Source organism: Candoia aspera, chromosome 7 (genome assembly GCF_035149785.1).
Source record: "Candoia aspera isolate rCanAsp1 chromosome 7, rCanAsp1.hap2, whole genome shotgun sequence".
NCBI classification, from domain to species: domain Eukaryota; kingdom Metazoa; phylum Chordata; class Lepidosauria; order Squamata; family Boidae; genus Candoia; species Candoia aspera.
In genome coordinates, this window is record NC_086159.1 from 35819432 (window position 1) to 35842308 (window position 22877).

Genomic DNA, 22877 nt, shown 5'->3' on the forward strand with positions numbered 1-22877 from the left:
TAATGCTTTCTTATCAACATGATTTAAGAGCCACACATTAAGATATTCCCATCCTTCTTCTTAAAGAATATTCATCATTTAATTTTATCTAGGTAAAAATCTTTCCTCTCTAAAAAGGGGAACAAAGTCCACTGTTATTTTTTTCCAGCATTTTACACCAACATATTTATGTTTTCTGCCTTGATACTCATGCTATAATAACATGCAGTGTAATGGTACCAACCATATAGTTGTGATATCTGGCAATAAAAGGACAATATTTGACTTAGAAAAAAATATTTTAAAAGATAATTGGATTGTATTTATTGTATGATATCACACAACACATTCTCTGTTTAGTAAATGAGCAAAGAAAGCATATTAATCTGAAAAATGGACTAGCGTGCCAAAATTCACTCAGTACAGAAACCTGTGGATTTCACAGTGGGAAATTGGTTCAGTAAATTAAGAACTCTCCATGCTTTCATTCTGGCTTCCACTCACCAAAGCCAGTATACCCATCAATGTACCCCATGGCTTGTCACCATGTCTTATTTTTAAAATCCTGGCTATCTTACAAGTTTTCAAATACAGGAGTTAACACAGATCTCCCATAATAATATTTAGCTGAAGGTTTTCCTTTCCTTTCCTTTATGACAGTACGGTTTTTAAATATAAATTTCAACATTTCAACTTTCTTCCCCACAGAATCTTGGAAACATTTCTGTATTGCAGGAGAGGTTCACAAAAGAATCTAATATGGTTGCCCTTTTCTGTAAATGATTTTAAGAGTTCACGTGAAAGACAAGCATCTTCTGTGCCAGATTACTGGGAACAGAAAAAAAGTCAGATCTTTACGTCAGATATACAAGTTCAAATGTATATATTAAGTGGCTAAATTAGCCTTGCTGGTTTATAAAGTCAAGAGTTTTTAAAATAATTTTTATGCAAAAGCACTGAATAGGTTATACTCTGTGTGAAAGCATTTCTTAGTTTTACATTTTTAAACACACTGTGAACAATCCAATGATTTTGATCTCTGCAGAATATAAAAGAAAGTGACATGTCATTTAAGTTCTCTTACATGTAGTAAGAGACTTGAAATTAGCAATGCTTCAGATATTGGAAAAAAATATAACGAAGGAAGGAAGACAAGCACAAGGTTTTGACACGTTTTCTAAGTACTTTGTATCTGCTGCCAAAATAATATGCCTTACCTGTATAAGAAACTACAACTGACTCATGCACTTAAATGCATTGCCTTTCACAGTAATTCCCATAGGTCCGATTTCATATCATCCTTGCCAATTTTGGGTTTAGAACATCCATCCACTACAAGTCCTGTATGAAAAGTATACAGTACTGCTGCATACTATTCATTTCTAAATATGTAATTCTCCTGAATTGTGGTGTGAATAGGGAAAGAAAAGGCTTTAATGGAGTTATTTATATTAAATGCGGGATATACACAATTCTGGAAATCAGAACGTCCCTTCCTAAAATCACTGCACTTATAAATAGCTATGCCAGTTTGTTACAAACCAAGTGGCATCTGGAAAAGCAAATTCAAGTTGCATTACTCATATTATTAAAATACTGAAAGCTTTTTACATTTTGTGGAACTTAGTTGAGACAGACATTTCTCTTTTGAAAATATAGTCCAAACTCCCTGTTGGTGAACGAAATCCATTACTAGAGCATCCTGAAGCTATCCAATCTGGGTTTACAAAGCTATAATAAGTAAGAGTCTGCCACTTTCCAAGGCAGCCTGTTTTTATTCTGGAATGGATTGTATCACCATGTACACATTCCTCATTGATAAACTAAACATTTTTTTTTCCTGAATTGTACCAACTTGGTACATGTTTTTAAAAATATACCACCTGGACTATCAGAAGACAATTTCTTCATCATTTACATCAGAGGCACATGTTTCTGTGCTGGAAGTTGCATTCTTTTAAAAATTTTGGTGGCTGGAGGATGCAGGGGCTAAAATAATTATATAGTAACATTATACCAGGATACAGGACATATTTTTCCCAGGGCATAGCTGAGTAATTTTAGCTATTTGATTTGCAAATTAAATTATATTAAGCCGATTCAATTCTACAATGGTGATAACAAAAATATAATAAACAGCAAAGTCAAACTGAAATAACTGAGTTTGACTATGGCTGCACTAGAAATCAACAAATCTGTACTGAAAGAACAGCTTGAGGAATTGCTGATTTTTTAGTATAGTAATACTATTGGGTCAGATATGTTTAGACAAGACTACACAAATAGTTTATTCAAACTGTGCTCTGAAATTATATATAAATGCTGAGGGTCCTTTGTTTGCAATAGAGTTACATATTAGAGTTGCATTCTACTACACTTACAAAGTAACCATCATAGGAAAGGTAAGAGCTTTTAAAGAGTGTGTACAATATAAAAATTTTGAGTCAGGCACTTGCAATTTTTCAGGCTAAAAGGAGAGCACTCCACCAACAACACATAAGACAAAGAAGGTTGATGAATTCTTATACAAAATACATTTCCTATTTAGTCTTTTTATAAAGGCACTTTATATACAGATACAGAACTGGTTAATAATCCTGTTAGCCTCAGTTTTCAACCAACTTCTTTACCATACAAACACTTTGATACAAACATTAGTGCATTTTCTGTATTAAGTAAGTATATATTGCTTTTCTACATATTAAAAACATTTGGTACTGAAAGAAATAATTGAATTTACACTCTACTTCAGAAATGGTCAGATGACATCATAATGCCTTAGCCACTTGGAACAGAAAAAAATTCAACTTATTTTCTTCACATGAATAGGAATCTGTCAGAAGTGGGTCTGTAATCTTTTATTTTCTTCACGCAATCTCTCAATTTCTGCTATTAAACTGTCATTTATAGAATATCTTTCAAGTAAGGCATGCATTTCATTCTAGAGATAAGAAAAGAAAGCCAACATGTAAGAGATGAATTAATATTAAACGATTGTTCATATGAAATTCTAACAGCAAAATTTAAAAAGTACATTAGATTTTTCTAAAGAAAGGTAGGATTTGCAGTTGTCAAAAAGTAAAAAACCAACCCAAATAGAGTAATATTGTCACATTCCTTACTTTTTAAGTAAACCACCAGCCTGGAAGGAGGCAGTGGTGCACCTTCTCCTTAAGAGACCATTCATTCATTCATTCATTCATTCATTCATTCAATTTGTCCCTGCCCATCTCCTCCCATCAGGAGACTCTGGGTGGTTTACAATAAAATAATTGATTAAAACAACAAACATACAGAATAAATACGATATATAAATATAGCATTACTCCTAATACATATAAAAATAAGAGTAAAAATAAAAATAAAGTTCAAGTGGCAGAAGAATCCGATACAGCCCATATGTGGGAGGAGTGGTCTAAGATACCAGCCATCCCCATGTGGAACTACTTCCCTCTCCACCCCAAGCGAGGCGGCAGAGCCAAGGCTTCAGGCTCCTTCGGAAGGCCAGGAGTGATGGGGCTAATCTCACCTCCAGGGACAGCGCAGTGGGTCCACATTGCTGGACCCAACAAGCTTGGACAATTTTTGTCCAGTCTCCAACCTTCCCCTTTTAGGTTGTTGAGAAGGTGGCTTTCCTGATGTTTGGCACCCCATCCATCACGACTAACAGCAAAGGATTGTAGAGTTGTATTTTAAAACATCTGGATTGCCTGCCCCAGATTTAGGGTAATAAAATATTAAGTACTGCAATGAATGAGAAGTTTGTCAACATATATGTACACCTCCTCTTTATATCTGTATACATACCAGCTGCACATGAAACTGTTTGATCATTTCTACTTGCAAATTTACAATGTCACGATGACAAGCTTCCCTGAGGGGAGAAAAACACCAATTTATGTCACAAGTCTAGTCTTTTCTCTCCAACTCAGAGATTTACTACTACAGAGGTAATTTCAAAATGATAAACTATCATCCCACTATATCCCCTCACTTCAATGTTAATGTATTTCTTTGATGGAACCTACTAGAAATAAGTGGCTGTTAGGAGGGAGACAGTTTCTCCTCATCCTATGGCATTTCCAGTGTCAAGTACCCAGTATGACAGCTAATGCATCAGGCCTTTAAATTACTCTGGTAAATGGAATACAGAGAAAAAGTCTGTTTATTTTATTACTGAAGGGTGCAAAACTCTCCTGTTGGAAAATTGTCCTGTAGGGAATGCTACAAAATATTACCAACAGGACAAATGTAAGGGAGAAGTTAAATCCATTTTGTCCTCCACATCCCCTACCAGATGGGCCTTCCAGCCCATTTTTGTAAGATATGTTAAGAATTGGATATTTTGCTGCAGGCACAAGCTACAGTATAAGTTTGTGTGTGCGTGCAATTGTACAATCCAGCTAGCTGAATCCAAAACTGGAACCTGAGCAAATTGACTATTTTGTTTCTTTCTTCTTAGGAAACATGCCGCAGTGTCCAGACTGTTTCAGTGGCTCAGGCTGCTTTTCTCCCACCTCATATCTGTTTTGTATCTACAGGTACTAAGTAATCCCTTAATTAGAAGTCCTCCTATAGATTAAAAAGTGCGTAACTCACCTACAGTATGTGGGATACCCAGTACCAGTGTCTCTCTAATTTTTTACATTAAAAAGATAGGGAGGTATATTTAAATACACTAAACAAGTCTATTTATTTTGTATTTATCTTGAAGAATATTGGATAAAGAAGCCTTGCAAACTGTTCAGATCGCTATTTTCAAGCATTTGGTAAAATAATCACACTGCCTAAAATATTTCATATATATTTAGAATGTGAGCTAAAATAATTACGAATAGAAAAAAACTTCTTTTAATTCTCAATAGTTTTCCACAGAGCAACTTCTCCCTGGGATATGCTGAATAAAAAAATGGTTGTCTTTTAATTTTTGTTGCACTTGGTCACAGCATCTACTTGTCTGCACTGTGCTTGCCTAGTTTATACAGTGAAGCCATCAATGAATGCATGATGTGACAAGGGATTCTTCAGCTGGTTTGTCACAGAGCATAACACTTTCTGTGGCCCAGAGAGAGAGACTGGACCAAGGTCACTCAGTTGCCTGCTACACCTAAGGGACGACTAGAACCTGAATCTCATTACTCCTAGTCCAGCACTTTTACCACTACATACTAGCTCTCTGGTCATTACAAATGTAAAAGCAGAATATACCAAATAATAGAAATGAAGTATTTTATGCATCCAGTTTCCACAAGGCACTTCCAGGAGAGGCATTGTGCAATATGTAACACAAAAGGAGTTGTTTATACTTTGATATGTCAATATTTACTTCTGAATCTTGGCAAACTTCTAGAAAATTGTGGATCCAGGTAGAGGAACATAAAAGACTGAAGAAGCAAGCAATGCTCTATAGATAATAAAAGTCACTGTCAGCCATAAAGGAAGACATTTGATTAAAGGAACATCTACAATGCTTTATATGACCAATGTGATGTAAACCTATTGAGCTTTAACATTTGTAGTATTTGTAGTAGCTTATTATATAATAATAAGACAAGTAACTTTATTGATTATTCAGTTTCATGCTTTGCGTTTTGTTTTTAAAATAAGTGGGCAAAAGCTAAACCAGGGTAGTAAAGAAAATTTTAAAAGTGAGAAATAGAAGAAAGAAAAGATAAAAAATTAGGTGAAAAGAAACCAATTTTTGAAACCTTCTGTATTTTCAGAATCTAAGAAATACAGTATACTAACATACAGGAGTTTAATGGAGTTTACCATATATCTCCCAAACTGTTGCTAACAGGCATTTTTATATTTATGAACTAAGAAAAAGTTATTGCTATGCCCACAAAGCTAAACAGATTCTTGCTAGCATTTTTCATTTGAAATAAAAAATAATATTATGACCTTACAGATGCACCTGTAGATTCTGACTCTGTGACAGAGTGACTTTGCTAATTAGAAACAGTCCAACTCATAGTTTTAAGATGTATTATAATGTTGATTAAATGTGTTTTTAGTAGGTGCAGGAAGGTTTTCAAGATCATATTCAAGTGGCTTTCCTACTCCTTCAATTAATTGTACTTCTGTTTGCAATTGCTGTACAATAACAAGTAATTCTTTTGCCAACAGCAAAGGCTGGAAAAATACCAAAAATATATTCTGTGATATCATTAGAGCAAAAGAGGCATTTGAGATACAAATGCAAAGCTTGTCTCCATTGCCTTTTTAAGAAATATTCTGACTATTCAGTCAGTTTTCCTAGGACAGAAAAAAGGAAGTTAAAGCGTTGATGGACATGTTCATTGGAAAGCTATGCTTGATGAAGCACTGCATTGCTGCCTCATTCTTTTTTTCTGGAATCCTATGGATCAGGTATAGTAGAGCCTGAGCGGATTCTGTAGTAGGAGAATCTGAGCACCCACTCTCCCCCCATCAAATACTGCTCCACAACAATTCTCCAGTCATGCTATAAACCTTTCGCAGACTCATCACCACTACAGGAGCCTCTTTTTTTCAGCACTGCAATCCACTCTTTTTGGGGGTGTGTATGTTACAGAATCAATCCAAAAACTTGGAGCAGGCATATCATCCCAAGAATACCACAAAAAGTAGCATTCCTGAGATCTTTCCTTATCTCTTGCTAGTACCCTAGTACATTTAGCAGCTTTCATCTTCTTCAGGACATGAGGAATTTTCTGCTATCTAGCAAGCTGGTGCAAAGAGGAGATACCTACTAAGGGATGAGCAGTGAATTCCACGAGTGAGAGGCTATAAATGTTATATGAGGATAGGGAAAAGATAGCTAGAACTTGCTATGAAGGTGTTATTAGCAGCTGTTTCAAGACTGATGCATAACATTATTAAGGCAGCATTTCACATTCAAAAAAGCTGTTTGATTACTCTTGAATCAGGGTACACCAAATTCAGAATGGTTCAATTTTGAAATATTTTGTATACAATGTCTACTAAGTGCTCATGAAAAATAAATATCTAGAAAAATATAGTATGGATACAACTCTATTTACCTGAAATCATCCAGAGTTTCTTGTATCATATTCTGAATGAAATGAATTTGAACTGATGATAAAGGCGCATTCAATCGGCTGCTTCCAATAGTATCTGCTATTTTTTCAGATAGTGTACTAGCAACTCCAGAAGTAATATTGGAGGTTATCTTTGGACCTATGCAAAACAATCAAGAAGTGTGAACATTTCATTTTTACAGGGATAAAGGGTAGCATTCTGCATACTAGCATATGGAGCAAACATCTATATCTACTCTTATTATGTCATGTCTGATCACCATCTATACTGCAAAGTAAGAAAGAATTGTAAGAATTCCTCATTCATCTTAACAAATTTAGAACAGGCTGATGACCAAAATACTAAGGATAAAACCTTGAAGAATACTAACTGAAGACACTATTTGGCAATTACACTATATTCACAGAGTTAGAAACTTAGATTGTGTCATATTACCATTCAGCTCAGCGGTGTAGTAGTTAATGCTTTTTGAAAAAAGAGCATTTTTTAATTTGAAATACATTTGCATTTTTTTTTAATTCAGGCATTTCTTGGGTGTTATACCACAAAAATGTGAGTTACACGTACTTGTTGAGGTAGTGCCATTAACTGGTGAGTCATACATAAGTTGTGCCTGGATATTCTTAATAAGTCTTTCTCTAGAATCAGGACTCTTGATTAAATTGGCAACAGGTGGTGTATTCAGACTTGAAGAATCAGAGCTTGAGGAACTCAACTAAAGGGACAGAATAAACATGTATTAACATCCCATGAAAGGTGAAAGGTCCCCTGTGCAAGCACCGAGTCATGTCTGCCCCTTTGGGGGGATGCCGCTTTCGTGACATTTTCTTGGGAGACTATAGTGGGGTGGTTTGCCATTGCCTTCCCCAGTCATCACCTTCCCCAGCAAGCTGGGTACTCATTTTACCGACCTCGGAAGGATGGAAAAGGAGGGGGGAGAGCTATCAAAGTACAGTAAGTGATGAGTTTTGCTACCAACATGGTTGCAGCAAGATAACAATTTCTCTCTTATTTGAAGATTACTGGAACAGCCTATCACATATTGGGACCCATCTGAGGTCCAAGTCACTAGCAGCTATTCTTATGTATCTCATTTCACCCTCAACTGCAATAAGTACATTTGACCTGTTTTATTAAAAATTTTCAGGGGCTGTACACAAGACTTTTGGTTTGTGCCTGCTTATTTTTAAGAACCCACATCTGTTCTTAGCTGCCCCTGCAATATCAGTTTCTTTATATGCAGTAGCATCTATAGGGAGGTGAAAACAGGCAAGGTGGAGACACAGAGTTACAAGGCAACCCCCCAGCCCCACCCCCCTTTTGTACCACTCATACACCACTGTACTGATAAACTGTCATACTGTGACAAAGTGCCAAACAGTCTAGCAAGCAAGTCTAGCATGTTAGAATCATTCAAGAAACAACAGCCAGCCTATGGGCAGTCTTCTCCTTTCCTTCTAGGACCCAAAGCAAATATAATAGCTGATAGTTCCAAAATGAAAAGGAAGAAAAAGATTTGCACATAGTCACAGTGTACCTGATCTATCTTGGTTACAAAACTGATGCAGGTGTAATACGATCCAATCTTAAAGGGTGTTCCTGTAAGATTGTATGATGTAAGAACAGTTTTTATGTTTTATGCAAGGGGGGAGGAGTTGAAAGCAAAATAAAAGACAAATTTCTTAATTCACTCACAACTACAACCACACTGTACCTGTTTGATATGCTCACTTGATTCTTGTCTTCCATGATTTGTTTTCTTAGCATCAATATCTGGATTCTCATCTTCCTCTTTAATGGGGGATCCAACAAATATATTAAGTGGACTTGAATGAACAATTTGTGAATTTGATCCTGCTGGATTTTTTCTTGCAGGTAAAGCAGTATTAAACTGAGAGAAAAAATCCACACTTAAAAGATAAGGCTGATAATCCAAACCTAGAATGCAAAGCAAAAGATCATATATTTGCTTTGTTTAATTAAAAACACTCCTGAAAACACACTTACACATACAGACCTGCTAGTTCCCTGATACATATTCACAATTCTTTTGAAATAGTAGTTTACTGCTACTTCTAGATTTCTCCTATAGGACTACTATCATTAATGTAACAGAAAATATATCATAAAAATTGCTTACCATCACTCTTTCCTGGAACATCTTCATTTGCTTTACAAGCTGCAATATCTAGAAAAAAATAGATATTGACAGTACAAGAAAAAAAACCCATCAGCCCACTTCGAACATAATTTTACACAGAAATTCTGTTTCTGCCGTTTAAATTAGCTATCCCACCCAGTTCATATTATCTGCAAATGTAATAAACATTTTCTCAATTTCTTCATCCAAGTCATTAATAAAAATATTGAAGAAAAGAGGACCCAGATGTAAACATTTAGTATATCCCTCTAATTTGATGGGGAATAGTTGATGAGCATTCTTCAACTCAGCTTTGGGTCCACCTAATAGATATGACTGCAGAATGACTGCAATATTCTAACCATGTGAGCCAGAGTTCTAATGCAATAGACCAGCCTTTCTCAACCTTTTGACCCTGGAGGAACCCTTGAAATATTTTTCAGGCCTTGGGGAACCCCTGCACATTCAGGCACAAATATAGGCCAGAAGTTGCAAAATTATTACATTCGTTTCATGTGTAGGCCTGTATAATATGGATTAACAGTGTTCCTAAACTAAAAATAAAGAACGAAACTTACCTCTTTAATGTGAAATTGCCTGAATATGAAATATTTTTTTAAATAAATCATGATCTCCCAGGGAACCCCTAGTGACCTCTTGCAGAACCCTAGGGTTCCATGGAACCCTGGCTAAGAAACCCTGCAATAGACAGAGTTCTTACCAATAAACATACAGTTTAGTTTCAGGATCAACATACCATCTCGAAGTGGAGAAAATAGGTCACCTAAACTATTTCTTCCCAAATCATCAAAATTAGTTAAATTAGAAGTATTCCCATGATCCATTTCTTTGGAAGGAATTACATCCAAACTGCTGCTCTGGGGGAAGCCTATAAGGGGAAAACATTTTTTTTAAAGGAAAGAATTGTTTTGAAAATAAACTAAATTCTGACCCATACTAGCAACTTCTGTTTTCATAAGCAATAGAATTCTGTATATTGAAGAGTCATAGTAATAATAAAACAAGTTCAACAGATTTCAGATAAGGGGTTTAGAGATTTAGAATGAGAAGTCGACCTTTAAAAAGACGGAATGCTGCCAAAATATAATTGGTAGCATGTTCCACTGAAACCAATGGGGCTTATTGTTGAGGAAATATAATTAATACTGATATGCAAGCAACAGCCATAACCATTTTCAAGCCAAAGAACCCAGGATACAGTAGAACCTGTTAATAACTTTTACTGTGTGGACAGTGAATATTAATGAATTTTGTGCCAAGCCACCCACAACACTGGTAGAATGCTGTTTTCCCTTAGGCATTAATTAGCAATACAGAAAGGGATGGCAGAAACATTTGCTGTCTGAATAAAGAACTACACCCACCCTCCCCTTCCATGTGCAACTTGTAGCTGAGCATTTCTTCAGCATGAGCCATGTGATAATATCTGCCAGGGCACCTAAAGATTGTATGCTAGTTTATGGGTGCAAACTGAAGTGACTATCCCATTTTGTCTACTGGTAATACTGGCCTTGAATACAGGACAGAACTGCTTGACTGAAAACATACTGTTTCTCTATAAATAAGTATTGCTTAAAAGCTCTTCCAAATCTTAAACAAGGGATTATGCTGCCCATTTGGATTTACTTATTTGTAACTGGAGTACTCTGAAAGATTACAGTTATTTAAAACAAGAAAAATAAATATTAATAAATATCACAGGATAAGTTTAACATATAATAAACCATTATCCCAACTTCTAAGCATTTGAAACTTTAAAAAATGCCCAGTAGGGGATTCCATAAGTATCCACAAGCCTATAACTTTTTGTTTCTAGCCACTATCTAACTTTATTTAGCACACTGAGAAGGCTCTCTAAAGTTGATTGGAGAACCAAAATCAGGGTTTAGTTATATTGTATAATGTAAATTCTTTATAAGGTTGTCTTTAAAAAAAATGCATTTTTTAAAAAAGAAGATATTGGTGAACTACTTATATCAAAATGGGGTGGGAACCATTCCAAATAAGCTACCTTAAGAGATTAAGAACCTTGTTTTCATATTTATTTACAGCAGTATTTTTCAAACTTCACAACTTTAAGATGAATGGACTTCAACACCCAGAGTTCCCCAGCCAGTATTCTGGGAATTCTGGAAGTTGAAGTCCACTCATCTTAAAGTTGCCAAGGTTGAGAAACACTGATTTAAAGTAACATGCTCGATTCACTGAACGCACACAAAAAACTCTTTCACTGATAAATGATGACATGGTTTTCAAATCAGTATTGCCAGAAACAATGCTGATTCTAGCAGAAGTAGCAAAGGGTCGTGCACTGTATGGCAACAGCAACTATCAACATTGCTTCATCAGCTGCTCCTCAGTGAAGAATAGCCTCCCAAAGGTCTTGCTTGGAATCAGAAAAGATTGGAAAGGAATCGTTCCGTTCAGCAACATTTGGTGCCATGCTCTAAGAGGCACGATGGCTGCATCCCTCTGGTGTTGCTGGTGTGTGTGTACATGTGTGTGTGTGTGTGTGTAGAAGACACATGGTTCTTGGTTAATAGCTCTGTTCCAATAGCCTCTGGAGCCACCACTATAGTTTCTTATCCAAATTTAACAGGCCTTGTGTTTCTGTTTTAAGCACCTGCAATTTGGATTAAAATAGGGTTAGACATTTTTAAGTGTGTGTTGTTTATTCTGTTTTCCCCTGGCCCCAAGATAGTCCTGATAATTTTTTGCCATAGCCCAGATGTGATCTGAGAAAAGGGCTCAGTTGGGGGAAAAAAAGGAGGACCACACAGCCCCTGCTAGAGTGAACAATTTTGCACAGCAAAAACAACATTTCAGTGGGGTTACAGAAATGTTAATATGAAATAATGAAATAACTTATGTTGATTCTTTGGCACTTTTTACACAACAGGATTTTTTTCCCACAGCTTTCAAGTCCTGAATTCTTTTTTTACCTGATTTATCTGGAATGGCATCAGCCCCTTTAATTTCAGATGTTGGCATGGACTGGGGCAGGAAAGTAGCAGGTACATTAGAAGTAAGACTTTTTAAAATAACATTCTGAACTCCTCCAGTATTATTTGTTGATTTGACATCAGGTTTTTTGCAAGTCTGCTTACTTGAACTTGTTTTATGACTAGACTAAAATAAAAATAAATATGTCAGAAATACTCTAAATTTAAAAAAAGCAACAACTCTGACTAGAATGCTAGCATCAACTATCCTGACATTTTTAATACTTGTAAAAATAAAGCATTTAAAAAAATACTTTCAAGCTGAACAGTCAAAGCAGTGTGACTGAAAATATCAGCCCTTTTGTAGACATAAATACTGTACAATTTGAATACAATTAAAATATAAGCACATTTCAAAGCTTAATAAATGTGCATGATTTATTTATTAGTATTTACCATAAATGGCAAATATATTTCTTTTTTTAATCAACATTTCAGCAACATATGCTCAAGGTGTTTTACCTTTGAAAAGCTGTTACAATTCTGCAGTGTTATGCATTTCACAGAGGTTTTGTGAGCACTGACTGATTTCACAGGTGCTGTCAGCTTTCTTAAATCATAATAGTATATTTTTCCACGAGAAGAGCCAACAGCCAGTGAAGTTCCTTCAGGCATGAATTCTACTGCAGTTAGAGGAGATTCTGCTACTAAAGTCCTCAGCTGCCTTTATATGTCAAACAGAGATATTGAACACAAAATGAGGAAAGGAAAAAAAAGTCACAATGTTACAAACAGTTTTCTAAATAAAAACTATTTTTATCTTATTCAATGAGCTTTCTGTTAGGTTTGATTTGGTTAAGAGTATACATCTGGGCCAAAATTATTCAGTGGGCTTCCTGGCCAAGATGAGACTCAAACTCACATTATCCTGATCCATGACTATCTCTACCCATTATGCCCATTTTATCTTTTTAGTTTTATTATTTGGTCATACCCTTATTTATTAAACTTATATTTAAATATTAATACATCAAGTTAATACACAAAGGTCAGCATTCTTTTAGTGCAACTATATCCCTAAATACTTTTGATCATGGCAGCTTCTCAATTCTGACAAAGATTCAAGTATGTGGCATGGCAAATGGAGCTCCCAGAGTCAATGTCTTACAGTAGACTTAATCTGGGGCTTCTGCTTCTTCTTTAATATATACAAATAGAACATAATTCAATTAAGTGTTCTTCTCCTATACTCCACCATAGATTAATAATGAAAAACAGATTTTAGGTTTTTACTTGTCTGACACCATAAATAAACAAACAAACAAATAAATAATAAATAAATAAATAAATAATAAACTTTAGGGCATCAACATGGATTTTCTCTACTTTCCCCATTGGATTTAATCTAACCTAATGAAGAATTCCAGAGAACCCAAAACTGAGAAGTTTTGACATTTGACTAATCATTCTCAGGTGATGATCAGGTTATCTTAACTCAAGCAAGTAAGATTTTTATATAAAAAATAAGAACATTCTAAAAACAATTTTCACAAATGTACATCTCATTTACTTGTGAAATTAAAATGATTTTTAGTTTCATTAGATGGTTCATGATGAATGTTTCAAAATATTTTTGGTTTGATGTAAATATCTGAAAACAGTATTTATTCTATAAATAAGTACTCTGACAAGTATATATTTACCTTTTACTTGCTGTGTCATAGAGAATTATTCTTTTATCTAGACCTACAGTTACAAGCAGCAACTCACTGATGGGAGAAAAACAGATTTCATAAGCTGGAGCTTTATGAGCATTTTCAAAGTTATGGTATGGAGTTTGATTGTTGACATCCCACAGGGTTACAGTTCCACTGTCAGAGACACTGCCCAGTAATGCTTTTTTAAAGGGAGAATATTTCAAATGTCGTATGGGCTGTAAGAAAGACAAACAAACAAACAAACAAACAAACAGTATTCCGTAATTTCTATTCCAACTGAAGTTTGACTTAGCCTTTAAAGGTTTAAGTCAAAGTAATTAACTGCACACATTCATGTCGTGTGTGTGTGTGCGTGTGTATAACCAAAGATTTCATATTTTAAGCTGAAGTATACTTGTGTTAAATGTACATTCCTGAGATGTCTTAAGATTTTATTTCTAATCCTATTAATAATTGAACTTTATTTTTTTTTTGCAACAGCTCAGGATCAAATAATCAGCTAAAGACTATTTAAGATCTCCAGTTACCATAATCACATATGCAAGCAAATGCCTGCACATACAGTAGAAATGTCTGGAGCAGTTTATAAAGTAGCTGTGCAAGTCTGGAAAAAGATGTGGCTTTTTTAATTATTCAAAAAGAATTGCAACATTTATACATTCCACAGGATCTCTTTCAAAAAACTGGCAAAGCCTAACATTTATTAAGAACTGGGAGCCTTTAAGGTGAGACAAATTGTCTATTTCAATCTCTACTTAAACATTTTAAGTGATTTATAATTATAGTAATTCTAATTGAAAAAAATGGTGCATAAAAACTGTAGAATTTTATTAAATGTCTTTCCAAATAAAGCTATTCCATAATCATCACCCATTTAAAGAAACAAACAACATCTCTTACATTAACACATAGGAGGCCAGAGATTGTGGTTCCAGTATAAATCTATGGACATGCAGTACGTATGTCCACAGGTCCTCGTACAGACTCTGATTGGGAAGAAGCCCCTGATGCCTTTGCAAAAGGACTTCTGTAGATTATTCCCATTTTTATGTATTATGGAAAAGCATGAATCCTAATTTAGCCTTTCAATAAAAATTCCACCCTTAGATGTCACCAGGAAGGAAGGAGCATACTAAGGATAACTTAATATGGAAGCATTGACTACCCTGTGAGCCACTACCCAACTGTCCCTCCCAAAGATGGTGGTATTTTTATTTTTTCCCAGGATTTTTTTTGTCTGCATTTAGTTACCAGATCTGGCCTATTTTCAAATTCATCCTTCTGCCAGTTTCTTGCCCCACACAAAATCTGGCCTTGTTTTAGTTTCAGAGCATTATCCTGCTGAACAAGAAAAAGTTCTCCCCTCCTTTACCAATGACTTTCCAACATTCTCTTGAGTTGAAAACAATAACAAGTTAGGGAAAACATGCAGAGCATGAGTTAGTATTTATGCAATATTCACTTGTATCAAAGCACAGTGCAAGACCCATTTTTTCCCCTCACAACAATCCCATGAGAGAGAACAGCTGGGTAATGCAAACAGGAAGAATGCAGAGGACTTAGAATTAGAGGGGCCAACAGCATTCTTTTTTTTAAAATATTTTTATTAAATTTTTAAACAAGAAATATAAAAACTAACAGAAACTAATATTTAAGCCAAAAGTGCAGGAAAAAAAGGAGAAATATAAAGAAATGACTTTCAATTTTCTTTTACAAGAGTTATAGATATAAATTTGAACTGAACTCTTACTCTAAGGTTTCAAAATATTCATTTTTTCTATCATGTAATCTTTTTTCTAATCATCAAACCTATATATCATAATTTCATTTTTTTCTGTTTCACGCAAAAAAGTCCAGAAGAGGTTTCCCATTGGCACAGAATTAGAGGGGCCAACAGCATTCTGTGCTGCTGCACAACTGTCTCTTCCATAGGGATGCACTAGGAGATTTTTTTTTCCCCCTCTGCAGGCCCAACCCAGAATAAACCATTTTTTTAAATGTGATCTTTCTTTGGACAGCTTTTGCCACCACACAAATTTGTCCCAGTTCTCTTGCAGGTGGACAGAGTTCTGAACTCTTTTACTTTATTTATTTCCAACACTCTGTTTTGTTGGAAAGAGTAAAAACAGTGGGACAGGTATGTGGTTTTCCATTAAAAAGCATCTCCTGTTTTGGCTCAACTCTGTTTATGGTCATACAGTATAGCGCTCAGCAGAGAAGAGATTGAAACTGACAGGGTATCCAGTAGCGAGAAACAGAAAAAGTAGTACCTGAAAAACCTTTAACTGAACGTCAGCACTGTTACCACATCTTTATTACAAGAGCAGCCCTTTCAAATGTTTAGTCAGCAAGTCTGCCATCTAAGCTTCACTGGAGTGACATGCAATTAAAATTTAACAACTTTTCCAAGGTAGGCAATTCTGCAATAACAATGGAAACTTTTGAATCCTGACAAGAGTGCCAAGCTTAGTGTCTCCTCTTTAAGGAGTTTTCATGCTAAGTGTTTTCAAGACTGAGGCTGTGATTCAGCAAGATATTTGGAACCTAAAATGGATGGAATAATGGTTTTTTTAAACTGAATGCATTCTTGGTTACAATGGAACATACTTCCAATACAATATTTTCACGATCCTTCATGCATTAGGCATTTAGCATGCTTTGAACACATATTTAAAGACAGTGTGCAAAAAAGCTAGAAGAATATATGGGGGGAGAGGGGTCTACCAGATTCTCTCTACCTCCACTACGTCTATTGACCACCTCTCCATAATTAGAGGGGGGGGAAATATTTTTATTTATATTATTTGATTTATATTCTACCTTTATTTACATAATTCACAGTGGTGTACGCAATGCTCCTGCCTCCTATTTTCCCCACATCATCATCCCTGGGAGGTGGGTCAGGCTGAGAGAGAGTAGGTGGCTCCAAGTCACCCAGCCAGCTTCCATGCCTAACGGATGACCAGAATTCAGTCTCTCAGTTTCTAGTCCAGCATTTTAGCCACTATTCCAAACTGGCTCCCTAAATCTGCATATACAACAACGTATGCATCTCTCAGAGGTTTCCTGCAGACTATTCACCTCTATGAAAGGCTAACATGAACATGTAGCTGTTCTGAAACAGCTATGCAAGGAAATCTGAAGTGTCAGAATAGGTGAGTGTTACCTGTTTGTGTGTTTAACACGCACACACCCCATTTTAAATTAGTTTACTTCTTCAAAGCTTTATGAATTATGTGTAAGGCTTATTTGGGGAAGCAGAAGTCCTAAAATATTTTGTTCCAGTGCTCTCATGTCCTATTACAATATACAAGATTCTTCTTTCCCACTTATGTTCCATTTTATAATTAAAATAAATAATTCATTCAGGTGGCGTTTCAACTAAATGACAAGCAGAAAATCTGAAATCTTTAATGTTTCTATTCATAAACTGCATTAGAAAGAATAAATAATTTCATTAGCATTATATATTTTATATAACTATTTAAATTTCATTTACCGATTTCATCATAAATATCCTAGTTTCAGCTTTAGAATTTTCATCTCTGAAGTAAACCATAAATCCCTATATTTTACATTAATACTGATCCGTATTTAAGAGCAATTGAACCTTTCTTCAGCTGACTATAATGAAAAGTTATAAATGGCAGAACAAACAGCAGCCAGGACAAGAATTTAAAGTACACACAGAAAAGTCCAATTAATGTAATCCAGCTATATGTCTTCTTGCACCTTATCACTGGAGCTCCAATCCATCGTTCCTACTTTCATTGCTTTGGTCTTTAAACAAAATCACATTGTCTATCAATAACTGTCAGACACAGTTTCTCAAATAAGCCACACATAAAGCAAGCGATGACAACTTTATTAGCTCTGCTATGAGGTGGCTTTTTAAAAAAGAGCAAACTGACTATTAAAAAGTTTGCATCAATATAACTGATGGATGATAACAGTGAATCAAAAACATCAGAGTTTCTTCAAACTGGGCTTTTGCTTTTAATGAACACAATGTCACTATCCTATCTTTGCAAAGTTGTGCATGTATAATACTTCATTTATTCAAGTTACTGGAAATGAAAAACAAGATTTCTTGTAAAAAAGATGCAAAAATATATCTAAAAATAGGTTATACCATTAGCACCTGATCATTTTTCTCTGCATTTCTGCTAATGATGTTATGTATCAAAAGGATCCCCCATTTTCATACATATTGTTATGCAAGTTTTATTCAATTAAAATTAAATAGAACTAATAAAATTACTTTACAGTTATGTACTTAGTAATTGTCCCCTTTTGCCACAAATCAGAATATGATAGCATCATTTGAAGGTATCTGCAGAAGAGCCAGGCTTTTGAAAGCTGTGTATAAGCTTGGTGCTCAAGTTGTTTATGCCTTCTGTAAGATTATAATATAATCCATTTATGCCACTAGGAACAGATCGCTATGTCAAAGATACTTACTTGAGAGCTTCCATGGCCAAATGGAGTGCTGGATAAATTTGTAGCAATACTATGCAGGATAATTTCACCACTCATAGATCCTGAGGCAACATAGCAATCATTCCAATTAAATGACACACAAGTTATTTCATCTCTATGATCCTGAAGAAAAAAATATATGGCAAGCCTTCATTTAGTACGATACTCATGTGGCTGTAAAGAAATTTTGAGATTACATAATTATCATTTTAAATGGCAAAAGCCTCTTTCATGGGAGAAACCTCCACAGAACCCAATGGGATTTATGTTTTGTTTTTTTTATTATCAACATTCATATACCACAAATATGCAAAAATTGTCCTATGTCTGATTTTTAAGAATCCAAATGTTTGAATTTAAATTCTTCAAACTAAGGCACAGCACATACCCTGTGGCCTCAGGATCAAATGTAGATCCTGAAACACTTCTTTGTGGTCCCCAATCCTTCTATGATCACTACTGATGAAAACTGATGACATAGTTTCTCATCATTCTGAAGAAGGAAATACATTAAACAGTTGTGCAAATCCTACAATAGGCTTAAGAGTTTAAAAAGAATCAATCAAAAGGTAGCCCTATCTTCCTAGCATTATTCTTCCATTCCCTGGAGCTCTTGGGTTCCCCCACAAAAGGTTAAGTGCAGCTCACAGCCTTTGAAAGGCTGCCTACTCCACCTGCCTGGAATGGTTACCACTCTCTATTATAGTTTGCATATTCAACCAATACGTATATGTCTTCTCTCAGAGATGATTAGATAGTTTTAGCAAATTCCTGTTTAAATTTCTAACTGCTCCTTTCTCCAAAAGCTGAGCCTCAGCAGGAATAAGACCTGTCCAATGCATTCTGAGCTCGGGGTAAAGGATTTTCCCAAAGCTATAATACAGAGGGAATTTTCTCCCATCAGGCCACTCTAATTGCTCATATGGTGTTCCCCCATCCCACTCCTCTTATCAGAGTACCCCTAGATGTTTCCAGGCTTTTCCCTATCTCTCACTAAGAAGGCAAAACATCAAAAGTCAACACAAAACCATAAAGATTCATCACATTTAACCAATACCATTCAACAAAAGAGATTAAGAGGAATGAAGAGCTGCCTCTGAAGCAAGTGATAGGAATGACTGTTCCTGAACTATTGTTTCATATTTACAACTCACCTTTAATACAGAATTATCTATCTAATAACCCTCAATCCAAACTATAGAGATGGGACTTACGCTTTATTAAAGATACTAGCTGCAATATCTAGTTATGGTAAACTTCACTTTTCTAGGTTGCAATGAGCTTCACCCTCAAATTACTGAATGCTTCTTTACATCAAACAGAGAGGGCCTTCCCTAAGATCCCCAGAACCCTGCCCATTGGCCAGATCCTCCAGAGATAACAAAGGCCAGGCTGCTGTAGAATGGGACAGATATTCCAACTGCTTCAGCCCGAAGCTCTTCAGGCTCTAATAGTTAACAGTACTTTGAAACAGAACTGAAATTATGTATCAGTAAAGGAATATGCACATATATACAACACTGCCATTCCCAGAGTTTAGAGAAAACATTCCCTAACAGTTTGCAAACATAAAAATTGTATTTTAAGACAGTGCAGTTGCAATAACTGCCTTTCTTCCATGGAAGAGTTTTGTGTTATTAATGATATTTACCTAACATCTGTCAGTCTTCCCTATAATCCTAAATTTGCATACACATAAATGTCAAAGTATTATGTTCTCAGACAAACGCAGTTATTTAAGGGGAGTTTCATTACCATTTTGCAATTATAGAAAACAGCATAGCAACTAAATTCTATAATCAAGGCAAAATAGGTATACAGTGATTAATAACAGATTAGGACAATTAATTGCCCCCAAATCCAGAAGACTGTATTTAAGCTACTGTAACTGTTCTTTGCTATTTTTTATTAACTGTTTTTCCATGCCAACCTTACATTTTAATTAAACCACTTGGAACACTTTATAAAATATATGTAAATAATTAAATAAGGTTCACTCTTGTATACTAATTTATCAAATGAACACTTTTCATTTCTTTCTTTCTTAGGTAAAAAACCTTTCTTCCAGGCAATGTAAAATAAGACTCTCTCCTCTCGTTTCTCAAATAATTCTGAGGGGTAGGCTGGGTTGAGAGAGGGTACTGACCCAAAGTCACCCAGTGAAATTTTATGGCTGAGGGCTAACTTGAACCCGGATCTCCCTGGTCCTAGCCCAACATCTTAATCACCATACTATACTTCTCTACACTACACTATACAATACCATATTGCTACATTTGCATGTATCTCATTCTATGGTGTGAGAGATTAATTCAGTTCAAATAAGAGTATCAAAATCAATTGAAATGGATCAGAGAAAGTGGGTAACTTTTCCATTTCTGCAATAACCAAGTTCTACTTGATTGTAAAGTCTGTGCAATATAATGATTTAGCACCACTGCTAAATAGCTATCATTCTGCTAGCCAAAAACCCCTGTGATGTGAAATATGAGTTGCAATTTGATATTTAAAGATTGGAGTATAAATCTAAAGATTTACAGGTGACATTAATCTCATACATACTAACTGACAAAGAACTGTAATAAAATATTTTATTTTACCTTAAGAGATCGGTGAAGTTTTCTGTATTTTAAATCCCAAATATTAACAGTGCTATCAATTCCTCCACTTGCAATATACATTGAATTGGAACTCAAGCTTATACATGTTTGTTTTGCCTAGTTGGCAATAAACAAATAAATAAAAAACCATCAAGATAAGAACATAAATTTTAAACTAGGATAGAAAGTTAATACAATCTGAGGTAGTAATATAGTTCTGATTAAAATCAATGAAATTTTGCATTTTAATGAAATGAATAAAACAGTGGTCAACAAATATGACACAGAAAAAAATAAGATGAATTAACAGTGATGGAGTATTCAACATATAGTTTGAATTTAATTTACCGACAGCATATCCCAAAATTAAAGTTAGCAGGGGCTACGTGAAAGCCCATTTTGAAATGTTTTTCCTTGAATATCAATTCTTTGGGCTTCATTAATTAGACTTACATCCTGCTTTTCCTCCATGAACTTAAGGCAGTGTATGCTGTATTTTTTCCTCCTATTTTTCCCCAACAACAACCCTATGGAGTAGCCTGGTCTGAGAAAAAGTGACTGGTCCTAATCTACTCAGCAAGCTTCCATGGCTGAGGGTGAACTTGAACTTTGTCCAACACCTTAACCACTTTACAGAGGAATTAAAGAGGAATTATAGTAATTACTTGCTCTTTCAACTATGTACTATGTGATTGATCAGTAATAATCGCTCTGAGTGCTTTTTAAATAGAAAAGCAGGATCAAAATATTTAAAATAAATAAATGAAAAAGGATGCCTGAAGTTTTGAATCACAGAACTAACAAGCAACAGCCTGTCCTCAAAAGTGTGTATTAAGTGGTCCATGAGTAGCTTAATTTATATTGCTGAATAATCATTCATTCCCTTTCATCACTTTTCCATGCAGCCTTCACACTGCAAAGAAGTTTGAAGCCAATTATATACTTTCTTTGATGGATGAAACCACATTGCCTGCATTCATAAAAGCAGATACCATGTAATTGTATACAAGTCTGGAAACATGTCATTTTCAAAACCAGTAACATCTGTAAACAGGTGAGTACAGTCACAATATGGCAACACCAAGCTAGCATTGGCAAATCCCCAAAAAGCTAAGCAGGGTCAGATGTGATTAGTGCTTAGATAGGAGGCCATCAGGAAATCTCAAGGCTGTAGACTGGAAAATTCCCTTCCTCCAGAACATTTGTTTTCAATCACAAGCAAGTTCTACAATGTTGTGTTAATAAAATCACCAGGAGCTGAGCTTGACTCAAAAGAGGCTGGATGGCTTTCTACAGAACTGAAGCCATTGTGGATGTAACAGAAAAGGTTATTACTAAGGCACTGCCTTTGGGAATACCATTGGTAAACTAAAAGAACATTCACTCTGAAATGTGTACCAGTTTTAGGGCCTATCAGAAAGATCTTAACACAAACCAGAAAGAAGAAAATGTCATAGTTAATAATGGGAACAGGTTAATTTTTGAATGCAGTGTTATTAATGCACTTTATAATTCTTTTAACGCCACAGTAATAATACCAATAAACACAGATATACACAATGGGACTTTCTTTGAAGGTTATGAGAAGAAACTGCAGCAAGACTAGAGTTCATATATTTTCATACATGCTGAAGCTCCAAAACAGCAAAGAATTAAGAAAATGTGGCTTTTAGATGGACTGCAGCTTGGTCTGATGTCCAGTAAGAACAAACTATCATAAATCTTATCTATGGTTTGTTTAAAAAAGGTTCGAAACAGTTTAGGAAGCTGACTTATTTCAGCCATTCATAGCTGAGACTGAGCAAACTTTGTCCAGGTATAGACAACATACTAAACTGCAATTAATCTAACACTAGAGGAGAGCTTTCTAATCTCTTCTAGTACTCACTGAGTAATTAGGAAACAGCAACTCGCTTCCAGGATTGTTACAATATTTCCTTGATTTAGATTCCTC

The 22877-nt window shown here is 35.2% G+C and overlaps 1 protein-coding gene across 1 annotated transcript in view; it reads right to left on the reverse strand.

Moving 5' to 3' along the window:
• Positions 1-276: 276 nt before the first annotated feature.
• The window catches only part of NEDD1 (NEDD1 gamma-tubulin ring complex targeting factor), a 31507-nt gene continuing 8906 nt past the window's right edge, over positions 277-22877 (reverse strand). Inside the window, exons 4-15 of the mRNA XM_063308790.1 lie at positions 20924-21040; positions 18306-18446; positions 13830-14059; positions 12649-12850; positions 12127-12313; positions 9921-10052; positions 9164-9211; positions 8738-8961; positions 7591-7738; positions 7005-7161; positions 3787-3853; positions 277-2920 (exon numbers count right to left, since the gene is read on the reverse strand). Of these exons, the coding sequence (XP_063164860.1) occupies positions 2816-2920; positions 3787-3853; positions 7005-7161; positions 7591-7738; positions 8738-8961; positions 9164-9211; positions 9921-10052; positions 12127-12313; positions 12649-12850; positions 13830-14059; positions 18306-18446; positions 20924-21040 (1758 nt within the window). The 3' untranslated portion in view covers positions 277-2815. The remainder of the gene's footprint in view (positions 2921-3786; positions 3854-7004; positions 7162-7590; positions 7739-8737; positions 8962-9163; positions 9212-9920; positions 10053-12126; positions 12314-12648; positions 12851-13829; positions 14060-18305; positions 18447-20923; positions 21041-22877) is intronic.